The sequence below is a fragment of the Melozone crissalis genome, unplaced genomic scaffold (assembly GCF_028551555.1).
Source record: "Melozone crissalis strain CALT ecotype California unplaced genomic scaffold, PUWL_Pcris_2 ptg000005l_1, whole genome shotgun sequence".
In the NCBI taxonomy this organism is placed as follows: domain Eukaryota; kingdom Metazoa; phylum Chordata; class Aves; order Passeriformes; family Passerellidae; genus Melozone; species Melozone crissalis.
In genome coordinates, this window is record NW_026535783.1 from 52,905,831 (window position 1) to 52,925,146 (window position 19,316).

Sequence of the window (19,316 nt, forward strand, 5' to 3'; positions counted from 1 at the left end):
TTGCCCAGAGACGTTGTGGATCAACATCCTGAGAAGTGTTCAAGGCCAGGTTGGATGGAGCTCTGAGCAACCTGGTCTAGTAAAAAGTGTCCCTGCCCTGTGGAGGGATTAGAACTTGATGACATTTCAAATTCCTTCCAACCCAAGCTGCTCTATGGTTCAATGAATGCAGCCACTCTGATTGGTATAGAGGCAACAACAAATACTGTGGAGATTAAATTATTTTCTTTCATTAGTGCAGAAAGTTGTGACGTTACAGGAAATTGAACTTGAATCTCCCCAGTTTAAAGTTTTTGTTCCCCCAGTGTGGTGTTTTAACCCCAGCCAGCAACCAAGAGCCATGTGGCTGCTCACTTGCTCCCTCACAAGTGGGATCAGAAGGGTTGAAAGCTAGAAAACTCATTGAAGTAAAGACAGTTTAATAGAGAAAGCTAAAGCCAAACATGTGAGCAAAGCAAAATGAGGATTCATGTCTTTCCAGGGGCAGACAAGTGTTCAGCCACTTCCAGGAGTTCAGGGCCCCATCACAGGTAGCTGACTTGGGAATATGAAACTCCACTAACTCCTAACGTCCCTCCCTTCCTCTTTCTTCCCCCCACTTTATATACTGGGTGTGATGTCACATGGTCTGGAATATCCCTTTGGTCAGCTGGGGTCACCTGTTCTGGTTGTGTCTCTTCCCAACCTCCAATGCACTTCCGTTTTTCCTGCTAGTGACCTTTCAAAAAGCATATAAGGCCTTGGCTCTGTGCAAGACCTGCTCAGCAATAACAAAAACATCTCTGTATTATCAACCCTGTGTTCAGCACAAACTCAAAACACAGCACTAAAGCAGACACTGAGAAGAAAATTAGCTCTAGTCCAGCCAAAACCAGCACAACTGCAGAATGCTGCCCCTACTGTTCCCATGTTAAATTTCTTTGTGTTTCTTTCACGATGTTGATCAACCTGAGAGCTACCAAGGATGCAGAAAATTAGTAGTACAGATTAGGTAAAAACTCATAAGAATTGCTCTCAATTAAGAAAAGAAATTTTTAACAGCATATACTGAAATATGTCCAAAAGTGATTATACTGTTTTGAATCATCACACATTATGAGTATCTTACATGAAGTTTTAACATAAATTGTTGAAATTCAAGGTCTTTGTTTTACTTTTTCATGGGGAGCCATTATGTAGCTAGGATATCTGCCCATGAATCATACAGCAATACTAATTTCCCATTTCTTTTGCACCTGAAAGCTGAATAAAGTGGCGGGGTACCCCTAAAACAGAGCAGGTAACTAACATCATCTGTAGTGTATGCTCTTTGTAGGGCAAAGGTGCAATTGTCAGATGCTAAGGTCCTGTATCAGACAGATACTAGTGCAGCTGAATGAAGTATTCAGCTGTTATAACTTGGTGAGCTGATACTTTTGGAGATGGTCTATGTGTGTCTTTATGTCTTTATTCAGTTTCTATATACATTGAGTATTTAAATTTTGGACCATCTGTTTTTGAGAAAAAAATTATGGAGGTTTGAGTAATTTTCACAGTTCATGGAACAAGGGTAGTTCTTAGGTGTGGTCACATTTGACACTACCTTAATTTAAAAAGAAACAGACATTTCCCACAGTGACTTTCCTTACCCCCAAACCCACCGAATTTTTGCCTTTTTACAGTGAGGAAATCCTTGAAAATGTCAAATTCTTTGAAAAATGCTAATATCGTGCCTGAACAATAAACATGATCCATCTTATATGGAAAGAGTTCAAGAGAATCAGTCCTTTTGTCTTGAAAAGTACCGTGTGGTTCACTCTAATTATGCAATCAGTATGTCATTTACTGTTCTGGTCAAATTAACCTAATATCGATGCAAAGTAATAAAATGGCATAACAAGATATTTTTGTGTAATAACAAAGGACTTGCATATGCATGATACATTAATGATTGTGAGGTTTCTGTGTTCACTTAAAGACTTACTGGAGTTTTCAGACTAATAGTTGATATATGAAAAATGCATGCAGAAGTAAAAAATATAGCAGAAGAAACTTAAAATAGAAGTTGCAAGAATTGATTAGCTGATCTTCTGTCTAGCAGTCTTATATGGAATTAAGTGTAGTACACAGAACTATTTGTGTTAAATTGAGCTGTGAAATCCCTGTCAATGGATAATGGTGCAGTTGCTAAAAGCTTACATGCTAAAAAAACCAAAAGAGATAGGACAAATGTATTAATTAAGTCTAGTAAGTCTGTTTCATATAGGAGGCAGCAGTGTGGTTTAAGTTGTGCTACAGGTTGTGCTAGAGGCTGGTGAATCGTTTTGGGAAGATATCACTGCACTGCCTGTTTTGTTTCACTGTCGTAGATTTTTGCAACATTTTCCCAAAACAGGATATTGACTGAAATGGGTCATTGGTTTAATTCATTACAGATACCTTTCTAGTTTACTACAGTCATATTTAAATACTCAAGGAACCCAGTTGTAGCTGTTCGTTACAGACTCAGTTTTACAACTTGAAGATAACACCATAATATACAGAACATGCTAGCAAATATTTTATTAAATGTATCACTGAATAGGTTGGGTGGTTTTGCTTGGTAGACATCTCTTTTTAATGACTGACTGTCTATAATATGAAACTGGACATTTCTTCTGAATAATGAGGTAGACAGATCACAAATCTCTATTAAAATTTACCATTACTTTCATCCACTATCTGAAAGAAACTGTTGTATATACATAATCTGAGCAGGTAAAGAATTTGGCCCTAACTCTTCTGCATGCAGGTTGTAGAAGTGTGTGAAGAACACAGCCTCAGCACATAAGATTCCCTTACATGCTGGTATTTCTTACATAAGATCTGAATGGCTGACTGTATTGAGCAGATAAATCTTATTTGACTGAATGAAAGGGAATGGTTGCAGTTCACTTTGGTTGTGTGTTACTTTTCTATTCAAACATATAATACAAATGAGTACTGAAATATATATAAGTATTTTAATCTGTGTTATTTATTCTCCTGTGAAGGACTCCAGAAAGAACAGAACAACTAAATTGTCATTACAGGATGATCAGTGCATGTTTTTATCCCTGTTTACACATCCTTTCACATTTTTTCCTCCTTTTACAGATTTCCTCCTTTCATATTTCTCCTTTTATGGGTTTAAACTGTAGCTTTCTAGATGCCTACTTCCAGACTTGGGATTGAAGATAGTAGAATTCTAATTTAATTATGTACCTTCAGGGAATCAAGTGGTAGAGTAAAAGAATGTGTGGAGTGTTTCACACTATGCACTGTATGACTTGACAGTTGCAAAGTGTAATTCAATGCAAATTGAAAATTTGCAAATTGCAGTTACAAAATGTAATTCAATGGCTTTATTTCATTGCCATGTAGAAAAGAGTCAGTTATTAAAGGCATCTTAAAGTGTGTGTCTGATCAGGACATATCTTAGGGACTTGATGTGTTCAATTTTAACATGTTGCATTTACTGTACCGAACAGTATCTAGATGTAATAATAAAATCTGTGGTTTTGTTCTCATAATTATCCTGGAGTTGTATGGTTTTTGTTTGTTTGTTGTTTTCTCTTTTTATTTAGATGCAGAGCCTGAAAGGTGGTACAGAAGCATTAGCCCATTTGGACCACTTAGAAGCTGATTACTATGATCTACAGCTTCAGTTATATGAAGTGCAGTTCGAGATCTTGAAATGTGAAGAGCTGCTACTGACAGCACAGCTTGAAAGCATCAGAAGATTGATGTCAGGTGCTTCATTATTTCAATTAATACAAATCTGTGAAAGATAATTTTCTTCCTAGGAGTCCAGGGAAGCCTGTGGGAGTGAAATGAGAACAGATTCTTTGCCATGTGAAGAGCTGCAAAAGTACTGTTAAATTAAAATTTACACCTGTTTATAAGGCATGTACACACACATAAAGAAGTTCTAGTATGGTTCTCATTGCCTGTATTTGGAAATTTGCATATAAGATATGCAAACTATGTATGTTTGAAGAACTAAGATGAGGGAGGAGGAGATGCCTTAATTACTGGACTTGTCTGAAAATATGCAACATGCATTGATATTGCTCATTTTTTGGAAGTGACAGGTTTTCAAAAGCTATATCTGCAAATGGGATTCCTTTTGCTACACTTGAAGCTCATATTGTTATCTCAGATTCAGAGCAACAATGAAAACCTTATGCTTCCAGAACTATCCTACTACATCTCATGTACTTAGAAACTGTGGAAAGAGAACATGTAAATCATACAGCATTTTTCAATCCAATTCTGTCCTTTAGACCTTTTTATTTTTAATGTTTGTATTTAAGCAAGCCTTGTTTTGCTGTTTTTAAGAGTGTAGGGGTTGAATAAAAAATTGTGCTATGGATAGAATATTCTCCTAAGAGAAGTTTGAAGCTGGATTGTATTTTGAGTTGCCACTGGAAAAGGAGAAAACAAAGGTATCACAGATTTGTCTCACTGTAACAATTATCTCCACCTTTATGGCTTCTGATGGAAACAACTATAACTGTATGCTTGGAACATAAGGGTTGGAAATTTTGTAAATGAGTTACAGAAATGTGGCAGCTTTGACTGGGTAGAGAATTAGTGCTTTTGAGGTAGATAGATTTTGGACTGGGAAATCAGACATGTAGTTTTGGTACTGAAGATGTCTGCTCATTTATGAAGTGAAAGAAATCCCCTGAACAGGAGATAGAGAAGACGTGTATCAAAATCCTTTGTCTTTGGTGTAGTAATAGTAAAACATCTGGGCTGTCAGAGACTAAGCTGTAAAAATGTCACAGGGCAATATAATTTGTTATTCATGTTTTCTCCAGAAATCTCAGAAAAGACCTCAACCCACCACCTAATCCAAAATAAAACCCTCAGACACCTAAACCATCACCCTATTCCTTCCCTCATGGCAACAAAACAGTTCACCATTCTGGCTTCCTTTGCTATTTTAAATTTGTAAGATACTGCTTAATAATAAATCCAAAACTATCCCATAGGACAGAAGATGAAAAATACAGTTCCTAAGTGTCTGGGAATTGTTCAACACGTGAAATTACCTTCTCAGGCTTTCCTTAGGTAGATAGAACAATTAATGTGAAAAATAATGTGATGTGCAAGTGACTACATATGTTTCAGACTATTCAATACCAAATCTGAATTCAAGCATCTAAAACATTTAGTGATCTTTCAATATGTGTTGTTTCCTATGACATCAAAAGAAAAGCATGGACTGTTAAACTTTATTTTCGAAGTGTGCTGATAGTCAAGTAAGAGACTTTGATTTTGCACATCTGTATGATTTGAAATTTCATGTGTGTAAGCCGAGTAGATGCTGTTGCTTCTCTCTAGTCTCTGACTGTAGTGATTCTGCAGAGATAATTCAGAGAATTCTCGACTAATGTTTTGAGAGCATGGTTTGAATTGACTGCAGTTGGCTGTGACCTAGAGGAACATTTTTGTAATAGATACATCTTTGATAATAGATTGTCATATTATGAGCAGCACTAGTCATTAAGCAAATACCTGCATTGAAATTGAGAAAACATGACTTTTCTAGGTAGAATTTACAATTTATGTTACTCATATGAAGTATGAGTACATTCTTGTCAAAATGGTTTTGTGATGAGTGAACTTCTATATTTCTGGTTTTAACTTTGCATTAAAGTCTTGTAAAGCAAAATTCAGGTGTAAATTCTCCCATTTTATAACTGCATGGTGAAATATAATTATCAGACATGAGTCTTCTTCTTACTCAGTGGTATCTCAAAGGCAGTTCCAGTGACTTGACAGTTACATATTGGTGAAGCTTTACAGGGTTTTTATTTTTTAAGCTGAGTGCTGAAGTAAAGAGACTGTTTGGTATATTTTATTAGCTTTTCTTTTAAGGTGAATATCTTGCTGTGCTTTATTGTCTGGTCCTGCCATGGCTTCTGCTGAGCTGAAATCAGCATGGCAGTCGGAATTCTGGTTGCAGCAGAGACTGTACACATGAAAATTACATGAAGTGACAACTTCATGACAACAGCTTTTAAAATGGACTGTGTACTGAGGAAAATCCTGTGCCTTTCCCCAAATAATCAAGTAGCTGAAGTAGGAGAAATTACAGTCCTTCTGAAAGTAGTTGAAAAAAAAGTTTGATGTTGCTGTGGAATAGACACTTGACAGACATGCCAGCTGCATCTGCCCGTTTCAGACAGCAGTAATGCATTTCCTTCTTGCTGTATGACAAATATATCCTACTTTGTATGCCAGTGGAATAAGAACAAGAGGTCTTCAATGCTTCTTCATCCCAACATCTTCAAGGATTTATAATCACCACACTTTCCTTCTTGGCAAGAGATGAGAAGGCAGCATTTAAAGATGAGCTCAGTGTTATTCCAAATGCTTCACTCAGGAAGCTAAAAATCATGAGTGTTGATAAAACTATTAGTAATTACCTCCTTTTCAGGCCTATAATGCTTTGAAGGATTGCCTTGAAATTGCCCTCCCTCCCAGGAGCAGTGACTGGGACATCAAAAACCTGTGGGTGGATTTTTGGTGTCCTGTTGTGTGAGTCCCTTACATGAAATTACAAGTTGGTTGTAACAGAAGAATCTCATACCGAGGACTTCAGATAGTCTTGTCTATCCTGAACTTCATGGTGAAGACTGGAGAAAATTGCTACACACCTTGGGTCCCTTGTGAGACCCAAAGACATGCATGGGCATTGTGTTCAAATTAGGCTACACATTTTAGCTGTACGTTTAAAATTGCATTTTTGTTTTAATATTCTGAGCTTGCCTGAATAGCAGGCTGAGCTTCACTGGTATTAATTTCTGTTCCTCATAAAGACCTTAAAGCTGCACAGTGCCTTGCTGTGTAATGCTTTTCCTCTGACCTATTGATTTTTGGTAGTAGTCTTCTGAAAGGGCTGTGGCGTTCTTCTGCATCATATCTTGCAAGTCAGTGGGAAGGTTGTTGTTGAGGAATACAAAATGTTAATCAAATGCAAACCATTGATTTGATTTTTTAATTTTTTTCTATTGCTGACATCTTTAAAACAGAGAAGAGAGATGAAGTGGTGTATTATGACACTTACGAAAGTATGGAAGCCATGCTTGAAAAAGAGGATATGGCAACATCTGTACACTTGCAAAAAGAGGAGCTGCAAAAGTTACAACAAAAAATCCGCCAGCTGGAAGCAAGGCGTGGACGTATTTCAGCCAAGAAAGCCTACCTCAGAAATAAGAAGGTACTGTTTAATTGCCTTTTTTTTTTTTTTTTTACATAATTAGCAAATTTAATAACACTTCAAAAGGTTTCCTTGCAGATACAAATTTTCCAGAACTCTTGTGGATTACGTTCAATGTTTGCTAAAAGTTGTTTTGCAGAATACAAAATAAAATAGCATGTATTATTATATTGATACATTTAAGATTCTGTTTACCTTTCTTGTAGCTGTAAAGGAACCTTCAATTACTTTGAAGTGAACAAATAGAAATAAGTTTATTAAATAATCAGAATACTTTCGTGCAGGAAGTCCATGCTAGAATGAATGTTTTTAGGGACAGTAAAAGTATCGGCATAGTTTTGTATATGTTTGCCGGAAAGAAATTTCAAGTGTGTTTCTCACTAGTGAATTCTATTTTCATTCTCTTACCATCTTTTTAAACTTATGTCATGTGTTGTTGATACTCTGTGTTTGGTAGATCTATATGAAATGCAGTCTGTATTCTTAATTTATAATTCTGGGTGTGCTATTTAGGTCAAAGTTTTGGGAGACCATTGTAATAATTGTTAGAAGGTCAGTTCCACCCCACACTATGTGCTGTAAAACTATGCAGAAATGTCAGTTGACAGGCCTCATTCTGGTTTAGAGTGATTGGTCAGTTTGGTTGTATGTTTGCCCTTTATGTGAAAATGACCCATTCATATAAAGAGTTCTAGCAGATTGACAGTAAACCATTCAGGTTTTGCCTTCCCTTCATAACTAATATATCTATTTCTGTATTGTCATGGTTTGACACTGGTACAATGCCAATGGCCCCATGAAAATACCTTCTCCCTGGTGTCTACTGTAAGATGGGACCAGGAATAGAGCAAAGCAGGCTCCAGCTTAGGAATAGAAGGAAAAAAACTTTATTAACCTACAATATATAAAAGAAACACACAAAACTCAGGATGAAAACCTTCCAAACATTCCTTCTTCCCCCAAGCAAGTTCCCAATGCATCACAGTAAGACAAAACCTTGGACTCTCATTCAGTTGCCACCCCTCAGATCACCAACTCTCAGTCCATCAACACCCTTCAGATAATCAATTCTCAGTTCATGAAGAGGAGTCCTTCTTGTTCCCATGTCACTCGTGGCACCACCTGGAGAACATCTGCCATCGTGACCTCCTCCGTCCATGTCCAGTGCTCTCACCACTGCACACAGACCAGAGCGCTTCTAGGGTTTTCCTTTTAAGGATGCTTTGTCCAGTTCCAAAAGAGCACAGTCTCTCGCTTTTGGGACACCTGTCCCCCCCAGATTTCACCCCCTGGGGCCGAGGGGTCTCAGTACTGAACTCTGTTGCCTCTCAGCCATTGCCTCCCCCTGGATGTAGTCTCTGTGTCACAGGAAACATGGTTCTGTCCATGGCTATACAAGAAAAGTCCAGTTAAGGCCACTCCATCATCTCCTGCCACCTAGCATTCTTCTCTACTTCTCTCGGACATCTTTCACTTGCACAGACTTTCATCACGCTTGCCCACTTCCTGCTATTCATCTCTATCTCTCTTCTCATTCAATTGCAGGAGGATCAGCATTTGCAAGGTTTCAGTCATCCAAGAAAAGGGTTAAAAATCTCAGGCTCTGCCTGTCCAGAACTCCCACGGCTACTGGGCACCCCCCCTTCTCCTTCTCGCCGGTCCTGCTATCAGGCATCATATTGCTCTCAGAACTAGTTCCAGCTTTCATACTTATGTCATTGCCCAGCCTAGTATTCTCTGCAGTTGAGTGCTGTAGGGAGATACTTAGCCTCTAAGAAAAATCACAGAGTAGAACAATGTGTGCTTAAACTTACAGGAGAAAATAAATTACCTGTATTTGAGCAAAAAGAAAGGGCAGAATCTGTTGTGTGCCATTGTGTAGCACTTGTTGGACAGAAAAGAATATGGCCATTTTTTAGCTTCTCACTGCTGGATAACACAGAGTCCTTCTAAGCTTTCTGGCGATTGCCTGGAAATCAGAGCTCATAGATTTGTCTCATTTCTTTAAGCAATCTTCGCATTTTCAATGGCCTTTCTAGTGATACTGTAAAACATTCATGAGTGTTATTTAAGGTGCCTGATGCGAGTACTTGTATTTGTGGGTAAAAAAAGTGTTCTTGCTCTGAAGTATTGGGAGGTTAAGTATGCAGAACTGAGATACAGATGGGATACAAAAGCAGACTGTAGATGGTGAAAATGAGGGCAGTGATGACTGAATGCTATGTGAAGAAAAGTGACTTTTTGAGGGTGAATATGGAAAGTACATACTGTGTGGTAAATCTCTGTCTGTCTCAATTAAGAAACATTTATTGTTCAACTGAGATGAGAGTGTGCTTATTGCTTTTCAGATTGTGTTCCTGACTTTGCGTGTTTCAGCAAAGTATCTTAAAACAGGCTTTTAAACTGGTGTTCTGTTTTGGATTGGGTTGGTGAGATTTTGGTGGCAGATTGGTGGGGTTTTTCCTTCTTTTTTGTTGTGTTTTTTTTTTTAAGCTTGTCAGTTCTGTAGATGAAAACAAAAGGTAAGTTATGCATTAAGTGGTGTATAGGACACTCTTGCGATATGTTTAGAAATTACAGTCTTTTCTCATTATCAAGATTTTGGCAACTGAAAATGCCCTTAGGAGAATGTCTCCTTTCTAGCAGCAGATACCAGGATTAAGGAAACAATAGGAAATTTTTCTCTGTCATCAGTTTTATTTTTTGGAAGAAGGTAATTTCATCATCCAGATATTTGAAAATTTTTCTATTGAGGAGATAACACAGTGAAAGGGAATAAATTACTCTTTGTCGAGTAAAATGATTTGTAATTTAAATATAAGCTTCAGTGACTGTAGTCTCTATTTTGTTTTTCAGATATTCCCTCCCTAATTTTGCAGATGATGTATTAGTTTTTCAGTGATGTTGTCAAATAATCGTATCAAGCTTTTATTTAGAAACTTTCGTTAAAGGCTTATTCCAAACGTAATTCAGTCATGACTCTTGAATAACTGAACAGGCATTTTAAAAATTCACGATTTTACAGGGTTTGATATTTTTCCACTGTACTACCACGAGTATAAACTCTTCATTCTCTTTTTAATACAAATCTCTTTGCATTTGTTGAACAATCATTTCCTAATGTTATTTTGTGTTGATGACAGTGAGTTATTAAAAAATAAATTTTTAATAGCAGTTTAACCTTTTTTTCCCTTACTTCTAGAGAGTTAGCTGTAGATTTTTCATGTAGGAAATTGCTATTGTTATGCCAGTCTACCCCCTGCTGGCTGCACATTAGTATTAATTAGATAATCATATGGAACAAGCAGCTGATTTATTAGGGAGCTAGATTTATAGCAAGGAGTCAAGGTGAAAAAAAATGGTATAGAATGTATCTCGAAAACTCTGAAAACACAAAGTTGCAATGAAATCAATTACTTTGCACCCAGAAAGAGTATTCCTTATCACAAGCAGAGTGGGAGAAGCAACTGGTTGGTGAAGCTGTTTAGCATGTGTTCATAATGTGTGCTTTCATCTAGGAAACTTCCTCACATGCTTTTGTGCTCATTTAATAGGACATCTTTAGAAAGCCACATTTTAAAGCACAGCCCGTGCCAAAATAGGTGTTACGAAGATGCAGTGACAGGTGGGAAAGGCTTATTGGTATTCTGTTACTAACTTCTATTACAACAACAGCAGCATAAGGCCATAACTACACTGAATGCTTATAGTAAAATATGGTTTCTGCACATGAAAAGCTAGCCTTTTAATTGGGATGTTAAAGCTGAACGCAGGGCTAACTGGAACTAGTTAGATATAATACTAATGCAGATCTCTTTTACATATATTCCATGTTACTAGTCTCACACATTGTAGTTCATGCAGTGACAAAGGTTGAAATGGTTCCTCAGCTCTCCCTTTTTGTCTCTTTAATAGAAGTACAGCTTGATACTGTGAAATCAGTCAACTGATTAAAGAAAGAATGAGTATTATCTTGTTGCTTTCCCAGTCCCATACAGTTGATCAACATATTTCTTGAAGTGTTGCTCTCACTCGACATAATTTCACAAGGAGGTGGTAAAATCATCCCTGAAGGTGTTTGAGAAGTGTCTGGATTTGGTGCTGGATGATAGTTTAGTGGTAACAATGGCAGTGCTGGGTGGACAGTTGGACTGAATGATCTTAAAGGTCTTTTCCAAACTTGATGATTCTATGATGTGTCTGCTTCCCAGTGCTTAGAGTAAGGACTGCCTTGCATGTGCAATAGACCTACTCATACACCCAATTATTATGTTTGGTTTTGTTGTTTTGGTGTTTTTTGCCAGAGTTCATTGTTATATATTGAACTTGTCATCTGCTGTAATCATCCAGTTGGTTTTCTTACAGCTGCCATTTGGGTGTTTTTAATTTCATCCTTTATTTGACATCCCTTAATCTTGTCTACAAGTAGAACCCTGCATTTGTCCCTCAGAAATTGCAACCTTTCCTTTTTTTCTTAGACCATTTCTGTAATTAATTAAGATTATTCAGATTTCTGACCCTGTCCTGCAACATGTTTTCAGCCCCTCCTAATTATTTTTATTATTTCATGTCAAAGAGATCTAATTACATTGAAGTAGGTTGTTTTTTAAAACAAACTCAGCACTAAATACGTTTTGGTCAGGTGTGTCCTCTTTATATAATTAAAATATCTTTCATTATTGCATTTAGTCAGAAATGTTTAAATACTGATGCGAAAGTGAATACATTACATAAAATTGTGCCCCCTGAGTATCTGAGACATGTCAAAAAAATCCAAACCATGCTTAATTTACATTTTCTTATTATTTTATAATATTTGCAGCCTAAATGAAGAATAAGCTGTAAACTAGTTAGGAGTATTATAGAAAGTTGTTCGGATTTTGTTAGTATTATGTAGCTTGCTGTGTTTTTGAAACGCAGAAATGAAGTATTTTGTACTTTTTCAGCTACAAATTAAATTGATTGACTGTTACAGGATTAACTCTTTTCACCAGGGGGAAAAAACCTCCAGAAAGAAATACAAAACCCAGATATGTTGGGCTGTATATATGTGTGGACCTGTTAGAGCAAGTCCAGAGTAGGTCCACAAAGATGATCAGAGGGTTGGAGCACCTCTCCTGTAGTGACAGGCTGGGGTTGTTCAGCCTGGAGAAGAGAAGGCTCTGGGGGAGACCTCAGTAAAGCCTTTCAGAACATAAAGGGAGCTTATAAGAAAGAGGGAGAGTGCCTTTTGACATGGACAGATATTTTACATGGACAAGAGGGAACAGTTTTAAACAAGGAGAGATTTGAATAGTTGTTAGAAGTTTCTTTACTCTGGCGGTGGTGAGCTGCTGACACAAGTTGCCCCAAGAAGTTGTGGATGCCCCATCCCTGGGAATGTTCAAGGCTGGGTTGGATGGGGCCCCGAGTAGCCTGGTTTAGTGGAAGCTCCCTGTCTGTGACAGGGAGGTTGGCACTAGATGAGCTTCAAGATGTCTTCCCACCTAAGCCATTCTGTGATATACCTCTGATAAAAGTGAGCCAGTATTTGCACAGAAATCTTTGCTTTAATCAGTTACCTATATACAGCAGCAATATTGATGATTTTGCTGTCCTATACAGGAAGACTGGTTCCTTTTTTCATGTGATCAAAGCATGTCCATAGACAACTTGCAGAACAGCTTTTTCTGCATTTTTAAGCATCCAAAATAGTGAGGTTTCTTTAGTCCTTTCCCTCCTTATTTTTGTGCTTTCCTTCATCAGCTCCCTCAAGCAATGCTTTTAATGGCAAAGCTCTTTTCTGAACCTACCCAGAAAGTCATACTAAATGATACTTGAGAACCCCATCAGCTCCATGCTCTATCTGGAGTCACACTTCAAACTGCTAACATTGCACCTTCTTGCACAACTGTGAGATTTGTTTATGACTGTACGTCTGACTTTGTTCTAGTTCTGCGTGGTGCTTGTACCAGGTCTAATTCCGTTGCTCGTACTGTCCAATTTCCTGGCCCTCAGTATCATCCAATGAAGTTGTCTGTCTACTTGAAGTTTAGTGTTATCCTCTTTGTCAGCTGTTGTAACATGGCCTAGTTTTTTGCTTGTTTGTTTTTAACATATTTGCAAACAGTGCAACAAATTCTTGTTTTATACCAGGTGTTAGAGATGTGAACTTAGTGGAATTAATGAACACGCTGAATTGCAACAACTTGATTCTAGCCTGTGCTTTCAGAGAGTACATGGAAAAGATGATTTGACATCTGTAAATGGGAAACTGTTTATTTGCATAAACAGAAATATGTGGTACATTCAAGAGTTAGTTATTTTTCACGGGTGCAAATACGTGGGGTTAAACAAGGTCTTTATGAAGTGTTGACAGATTGGTGACTTTTGCTACTCTTATATTGATCCTGTAGAACAGACTTTCCAAGCAGCTGTCACTTGGATCTACTCTTTTGATAGTTAAAAATAATAGATTTGGGGTTGTCTGACTTTTTTTTTTTTTTTAGTTGCAGTTCATTGTAAGTTAAATGAGCCTATATGAAATAGGCTTTGCAGTTTCTATTTTTCTACCTTCCATTTGCTAAATATGACATAATGTAAATCTGTATTTAAATTGCATGCTTTATAGGTTGTGGTTTGTGTCCCTGCAGGAGATCTGTATTGCAAAGCATAATGAGAAGATCCAGCAGCGTCACCAGAGCGAGAAGGAGTACAAAATGCACCATACTGTTCAGCTGGTAAGTTTGAGTTTTCTGCTGTTGAGCTTAGCCTGTCATTAATAGCTTGCATTCCTCATTATACATTAATTAGGGGAGCATTCAGAGTGATAGCTCTTCCAAAAGATGCTGTATATCCCTGACCTTTGCACCATGCACAATTTCTGTGTCATATTATGCTGGCAAGGGGGAGTATATAGTTGTGTTAGGAAGACGTGGGAACCAAGCAAGTAGAACAGTTCTTTATGCTAGATTGACATTCTGAGTGTTTTGTTATGTTTATCATCATGTGCACATAAATGATTCTAAGCATCTCTGAATGCCATGTTCGCTATGCTGATAGGAGCAAGGAAATCACACGTATTTATTCTTGAATCTTAATAAGCTTGGTTACTACTTTTCTTCCTTCTACAAAAGCAATTACTGGAATTACGTTGTGTAAACTTGTAGTTCCAGATGGATGCTCCATGATTTTTTTATAGTCTTGTTGCAGAGAATAGACCAGCTGGACTCTTATGCTGTACCTAATAGGCTTATCTTAAGGAATATTCAAATTTTGGATTAGGTCTTGGGAGCTGATATAGTATCAATATTTGATAAAGATCCCTGACAAAGATGCATTGAAATCCAAGTCACTTTAATTCAGGCTTCAATTAGATTAGTGAAAGTGATTCTATTTCATCCTTATACATTTTTAACATTGATATTTTTGTCTAGGAAGTCAGCTGCATAATTTATTTTGTGGAAAAGCTACTTGTCAAAGTCAGTATGTATTGGTATATTCTTTAAGGAATTGAAAAAAAAATTTTTTTTTCATCAGTTCTTATAATAAGGCAGAGGAAGTTACTATGTGGACTGTAGGCCATTTATCAGTCTTACAAATAAGACTTGACAAAGCCAAAGGACTTCATTGTCTCTCAAGTACTGCAGAACTTTATATTATGGTGTTGCTTGCTTGAATGATACAAAGAACCTTGGCTAACTTTTTATGTTTGTGTGGGGTTTTTCTGGTAAAAATGTGACTGAAAAATTCTAGCATTACAGTAAAATTGGTTTTAAATTACTGGATTTCATTAAGAATTTTGAAAAGAGGGAGTCAAAATTTGAAACCAAATAAGAATTGCAATTTCACCATTTTACTTAAAAGTGAAACAAAACCAAATACACAAGTCGGCCAAAACAAAAAAAAAAAAACAACAAAAAAACCCCTTGATTTTGAGACCCCTTCAGGAAAAGTTTGATCTGAATGCATATGTAACATTTAGGTACAGTGATAGAACTACTTTTCTTCCTTTCTTTATTTTTCTGTTCTAACTTCTTTGGCCGTTGTTCTTATTTTCTTTTACCACATGCTTTTCCTTCTCTTCACATCTTTGTTTTCTGTCCTTACTATTTTTCAGACATGCTCTCATCTTTCTCTCCCTAATGCATCTATACTTCCTTCCTTCCAAATCACAGGAGTTGGCTTTTTGTGAAGGACACCAGCCACTAACTGACTTATGAAAATGGCAGGCAGACACTGCTTTTGTGGTGACTGAATGAGTGTAAAATGTTCACAAAAGTGATCAGAATTTTTGATTATGAAGATAAGCTTTCAAAAGTAATATTAAATGCTGTGAGTCATTTTAAGAATTAAAGCTACTGGTTTTGCTCAGGGTTTTTGCTTTGTGGTCAGCTGTTACATCACTTTTCCTGATAGCTTCTGAACTTGCCTGCAGTGAATTTCACCTTCTGGTAATTAGCTTCCATTTCCAGTAAATTTGACTGAGGAGTGAGTGTTTGTTTCAAAGGTGCAGTAACTCTTGCTGAAATTCTGTAAGAAAGAGTGATTAGTTAAAGGAGATGTACCCAAAGGTATGTTTTCCATGAGGTAAAATCTCTGCACAAGTAAAAACAACTGTACCAGGCATGAGGAAGAGTGTCAAACCTTTACTTAAGTGCAATTATGTAAAATCAAGCTGGATTAAGTAACAAAAGCTGGAGTAAATACAAACTTATATTTACTGTTGTAAATGTAAGGATGAAAACATGTACTTAATTTGCTTGCTGTTGGGTTCAAAACTTTGTGATGCTGAGTTCTGTGAATTCTTGTACTTTGAGAATACTAATACAGCTTGTTTAAATGGACAGCCTTGTGATTTGGACAGTCATTTTGTTATTGGAGTGAGGGGGAAATTATACTGCTTTGCTCTCTGGCTAATTTATATAACTTTAATTCAGTGGGACATCTCTAAGTATAGCATTCTGTCACTTGTTATTTCTCATGTCTCAAAGTAACAAGTCTACCAAGTGTTCCTGTTTGAGATTGAAACATTTTTTCCTGTTTTGCATTTCTTTGACAAAACAAACCAGGAAATGTATACTATTTTTTAAGGGGAAGTCAGAGGCCAAATTTTGAGGTTGTGTTCATTTGAGAAGTATCTTTTTAAGTAACTCTTCACATTTAGAAGAAGAGTTTTTTTCCTATTGAAGCTGAATAAAGCACTGGATGTAATATTTACATGTCTTCCATATATTTTCTTAGAAACGAGATCAGTTGCAAGATGAAGAGGAAAGAAAGAGCTCCTGGGTTAGTCAGGAACGACAGAAAACCCTGGACAGACTTCGTACATTTAAGCAGGTAACAGAAGAATAATTTTTCTTTTCCGGCTGTTTTCTTTCCTAAAGAACTTCTCACTCATTCCAGTAGTGGCATTCACTTTCCTATTAGTGATTCTTTTTCGTTGTATAATTAACTGACCTTTGGAAAATTCCCAACAAAATATGGCATTGGTGGTAACAGATTCCTCTAACTGTTGCATTCCCAGTGCCATAATAAGGTTCTGTTTACTCTTGCACCTATACCTTGTGACAAGACAATTGGCAAATATTCCTGAGAAGTATAATCTAAACAGTACTTCCCACAAAGAGCATTGTCATCTGACCTGGCCCCCTGCTGCTGATTGCTAGAATACCTGCCCCTTCTTATTACAATGGAAGCATCAGAAAGTGCATAGAAGGTGGAATGAAGGGGAAGGAATAAGGAAAGGGTTGAAAGTGAAAGAAAACAGGGACTGTATTAATTGGTGAAGACTTTTTGTTGTATACATTAAAAAAATAAAGGTATGAGAAGTTTCTTTGCTGGGAAGTTGTCTTCTTCAGTGGTATTTCAGAATTACATTCATGTCCGTATTTTTTGCAAGGCTCTTGAATTTTGTAACTTCTGTAAAATGAAGCGAATTTACTTATTTTAACCAGCAATTGTTCATGAGCTGACTTTTTCTATTAACATACTAAGGCTTTAGGCTATTGCTTTAGGCCTTCCACAGTTGTGCAAAAGATATTACCCCTGTCTTTCGGAAGCAGCTTAATTTTTTGCTTTAAAAAGGCTATGGATGAAACTAATATGAAAAGAGTGATAATGAGGCAGCAAATTTAAGAAGTAAATTAAGGCTAAAAGTTTTTGATGTTCTCAAGATATAGCTTTTAAAACAGTTTGATTCACATATAAGGCCAGTGTATTAAGTCAGGACTGGTCTGCGCTTGCAGAGGGAGCCATTGACCAGGTTTAGAAGAGGAAAGGAAGAAGGAATTTTGAATTTTAGTTTCCAGTAAAAAACCAGTTTTGAGTGTGTAATCTGATTCTTAGTAAAACCGTAATTCTAAACTATGTATTTCACTGATTAGGCTAATCAAATCGTGGCTTAAATAAGAAAAAAAATTACAAATAATTTTTTGCATAAAGCTGGGGATATATTTGCCTTTTACATACAGAGCAAAATGAATAGTGTTTGTCAGAAATGACAGGTACATAAAATCTAAAATAGTCCATTGCAATTGCTTACGTAATTGTCCATACCTTATTCACTTTAGCGGTACCCTGGGCAAGTAATACTTAAATCAACCAGACTGCGGCTGGCTCATGCAAGAAGAAAATGTGCAGCCAGCTCAGTGCCCTGTGTTGAGCAGCCTCAATCTTTGCCAGCAACCATACAAATCCAAGAGAAGAGTGAGGAGGTGAAATTGGAAAAAGCAGTTCAGCCTTTGCCAGTGCAGGAATCCACAAGCTTAAAACAACTTCAAGATGTCTCCTTGCCTCCTAATGGTGTTACCTCTGAACTGCCCTGTGTTAGCACTTCTCCACTCACCAGTGACCAGCTTCAGCCAGAGACTGCTACTGGAGTACAGCTTCCACCCCCTTTGCCTCCTCCACCTCCACCTCCACCTTTGCCCTCCAAGGAAGATGCCACCAAATCCTTAGAGAAAAGTGACAGCTTTGTTAAACGTCAGAGTGTGGAGAAGGGAGTTCAGCACTCTTCTGGTGTCCCACCAGCACATCTGTTTGATAGCAGTCAGCTAGTCAGTGCCAAGAAGAAGCTTAAGAAGACTGGTGATATAGAGGGTTTACAGAGAAGAAGAGGTAATGTTTTAATTTCTGCATATTTAATTTAAAATTTGTTGTTATTAATTTAAACATTGCAGTGCACATCAGTTCATTTTTTAAATTATTCTGTAGGAAAATGTATGCTGTGATTAATTTATTATTAATGGGAAAGTTGTTAAATCCTTTTTAGCTGAAAGATGCTGGCAACTAGGGCTTTTATGACAGCATGGCATACTTGTTCAGTGGGAAAACACTTGTGAAATTGAGTCTACATTATCCCATGTTAGACTAGATAGAAAATGGACCTAAATGCTGTTGAAAAGAATATTTATGTATCTACTTACTGCTAGCCCTGTAAATATTCTGTGTTTCACCTGAAGATGCAGTGTTCTATTTAATAACAGAATAACATTAATTTTTATGTGCTCCTACTGTTTATTTTACTCGCATTTTATCTTGCAATTTTTTATAAAGCACCTATTGTGTGTACAGTTTTGTATGCATCATAATATGACAAATATAAATTCAAATAAATTATTCCTCTTAAGAATATTGTTCCTGTCTGCAGCAGCACTCTACTCTATACTGAGATGTTCCAAGTTTTTAAGTGGCTTCAGAAATTTGTCTCTCTGTGACAGACAGGGACATTACAGTCTGTCCTCCCTCCTTCAAATGTGCAATACTTTGTTCTTTTATATTTCTCTTTTCATTGTGTTTTTTCTGTCTTCTAGGCCTTCAGTAGGACAGAGAAAGCTTATTCCTAAATGCAAAACAGGTTTTAAAAAGCATATTGTACAATATACAAAAAAGAACCTGGAGATAGATATGTATTGATAGAGAGGTGCTGCACAAATTACATGCTAGTGTATGCAAAATGTTTAAACTTTATTATGCTTTATCATAATGCATTCTCTGAGGTGAAGATATTTCCCACTCATGGCTCTTACAAGAGCAAAAGCCTGATTTTTTTTTTTGCAGAAGACTAGTTTCAAAATTAGGGATAAAGAAAGGATTTGCCATAAAG

The 19,316-nt window shown here is 36.9% G+C and overlaps 1 protein-coding gene across 1 annotated transcript in view; it reads left to right on the top strand.

Moving 5' to 3' along the window:
* The window catches only part of JMY (junction mediating and regulatory protein, p53 cofactor), a 63,172-nt gene that overhangs the window by 35,551 nt on the left and 8,305 nt on the right, over window positions 1-19,316 (top strand). Inside the window, exons 5-9 of the mRNA XM_054282883.1 lie at window positions 3,585-3,750; window positions 7,044-7,231; window positions 13,864-13,950; window positions 16,454-16,549; window positions 17,782-18,328. Coding sequence (XP_054138858.1) covers window positions 3,585-3,750; window positions 7,044-7,231; window positions 13,864-13,950; window positions 16,454-16,549; window positions 17,782-18,328 — 1,084 coding nt within the window. The remainder of the gene's footprint in view (window positions 1-3,584; window positions 3,751-7,043; window positions 7,232-13,863; window positions 13,951-16,453; window positions 16,550-17,781; window positions 18,329-19,316) is intronic.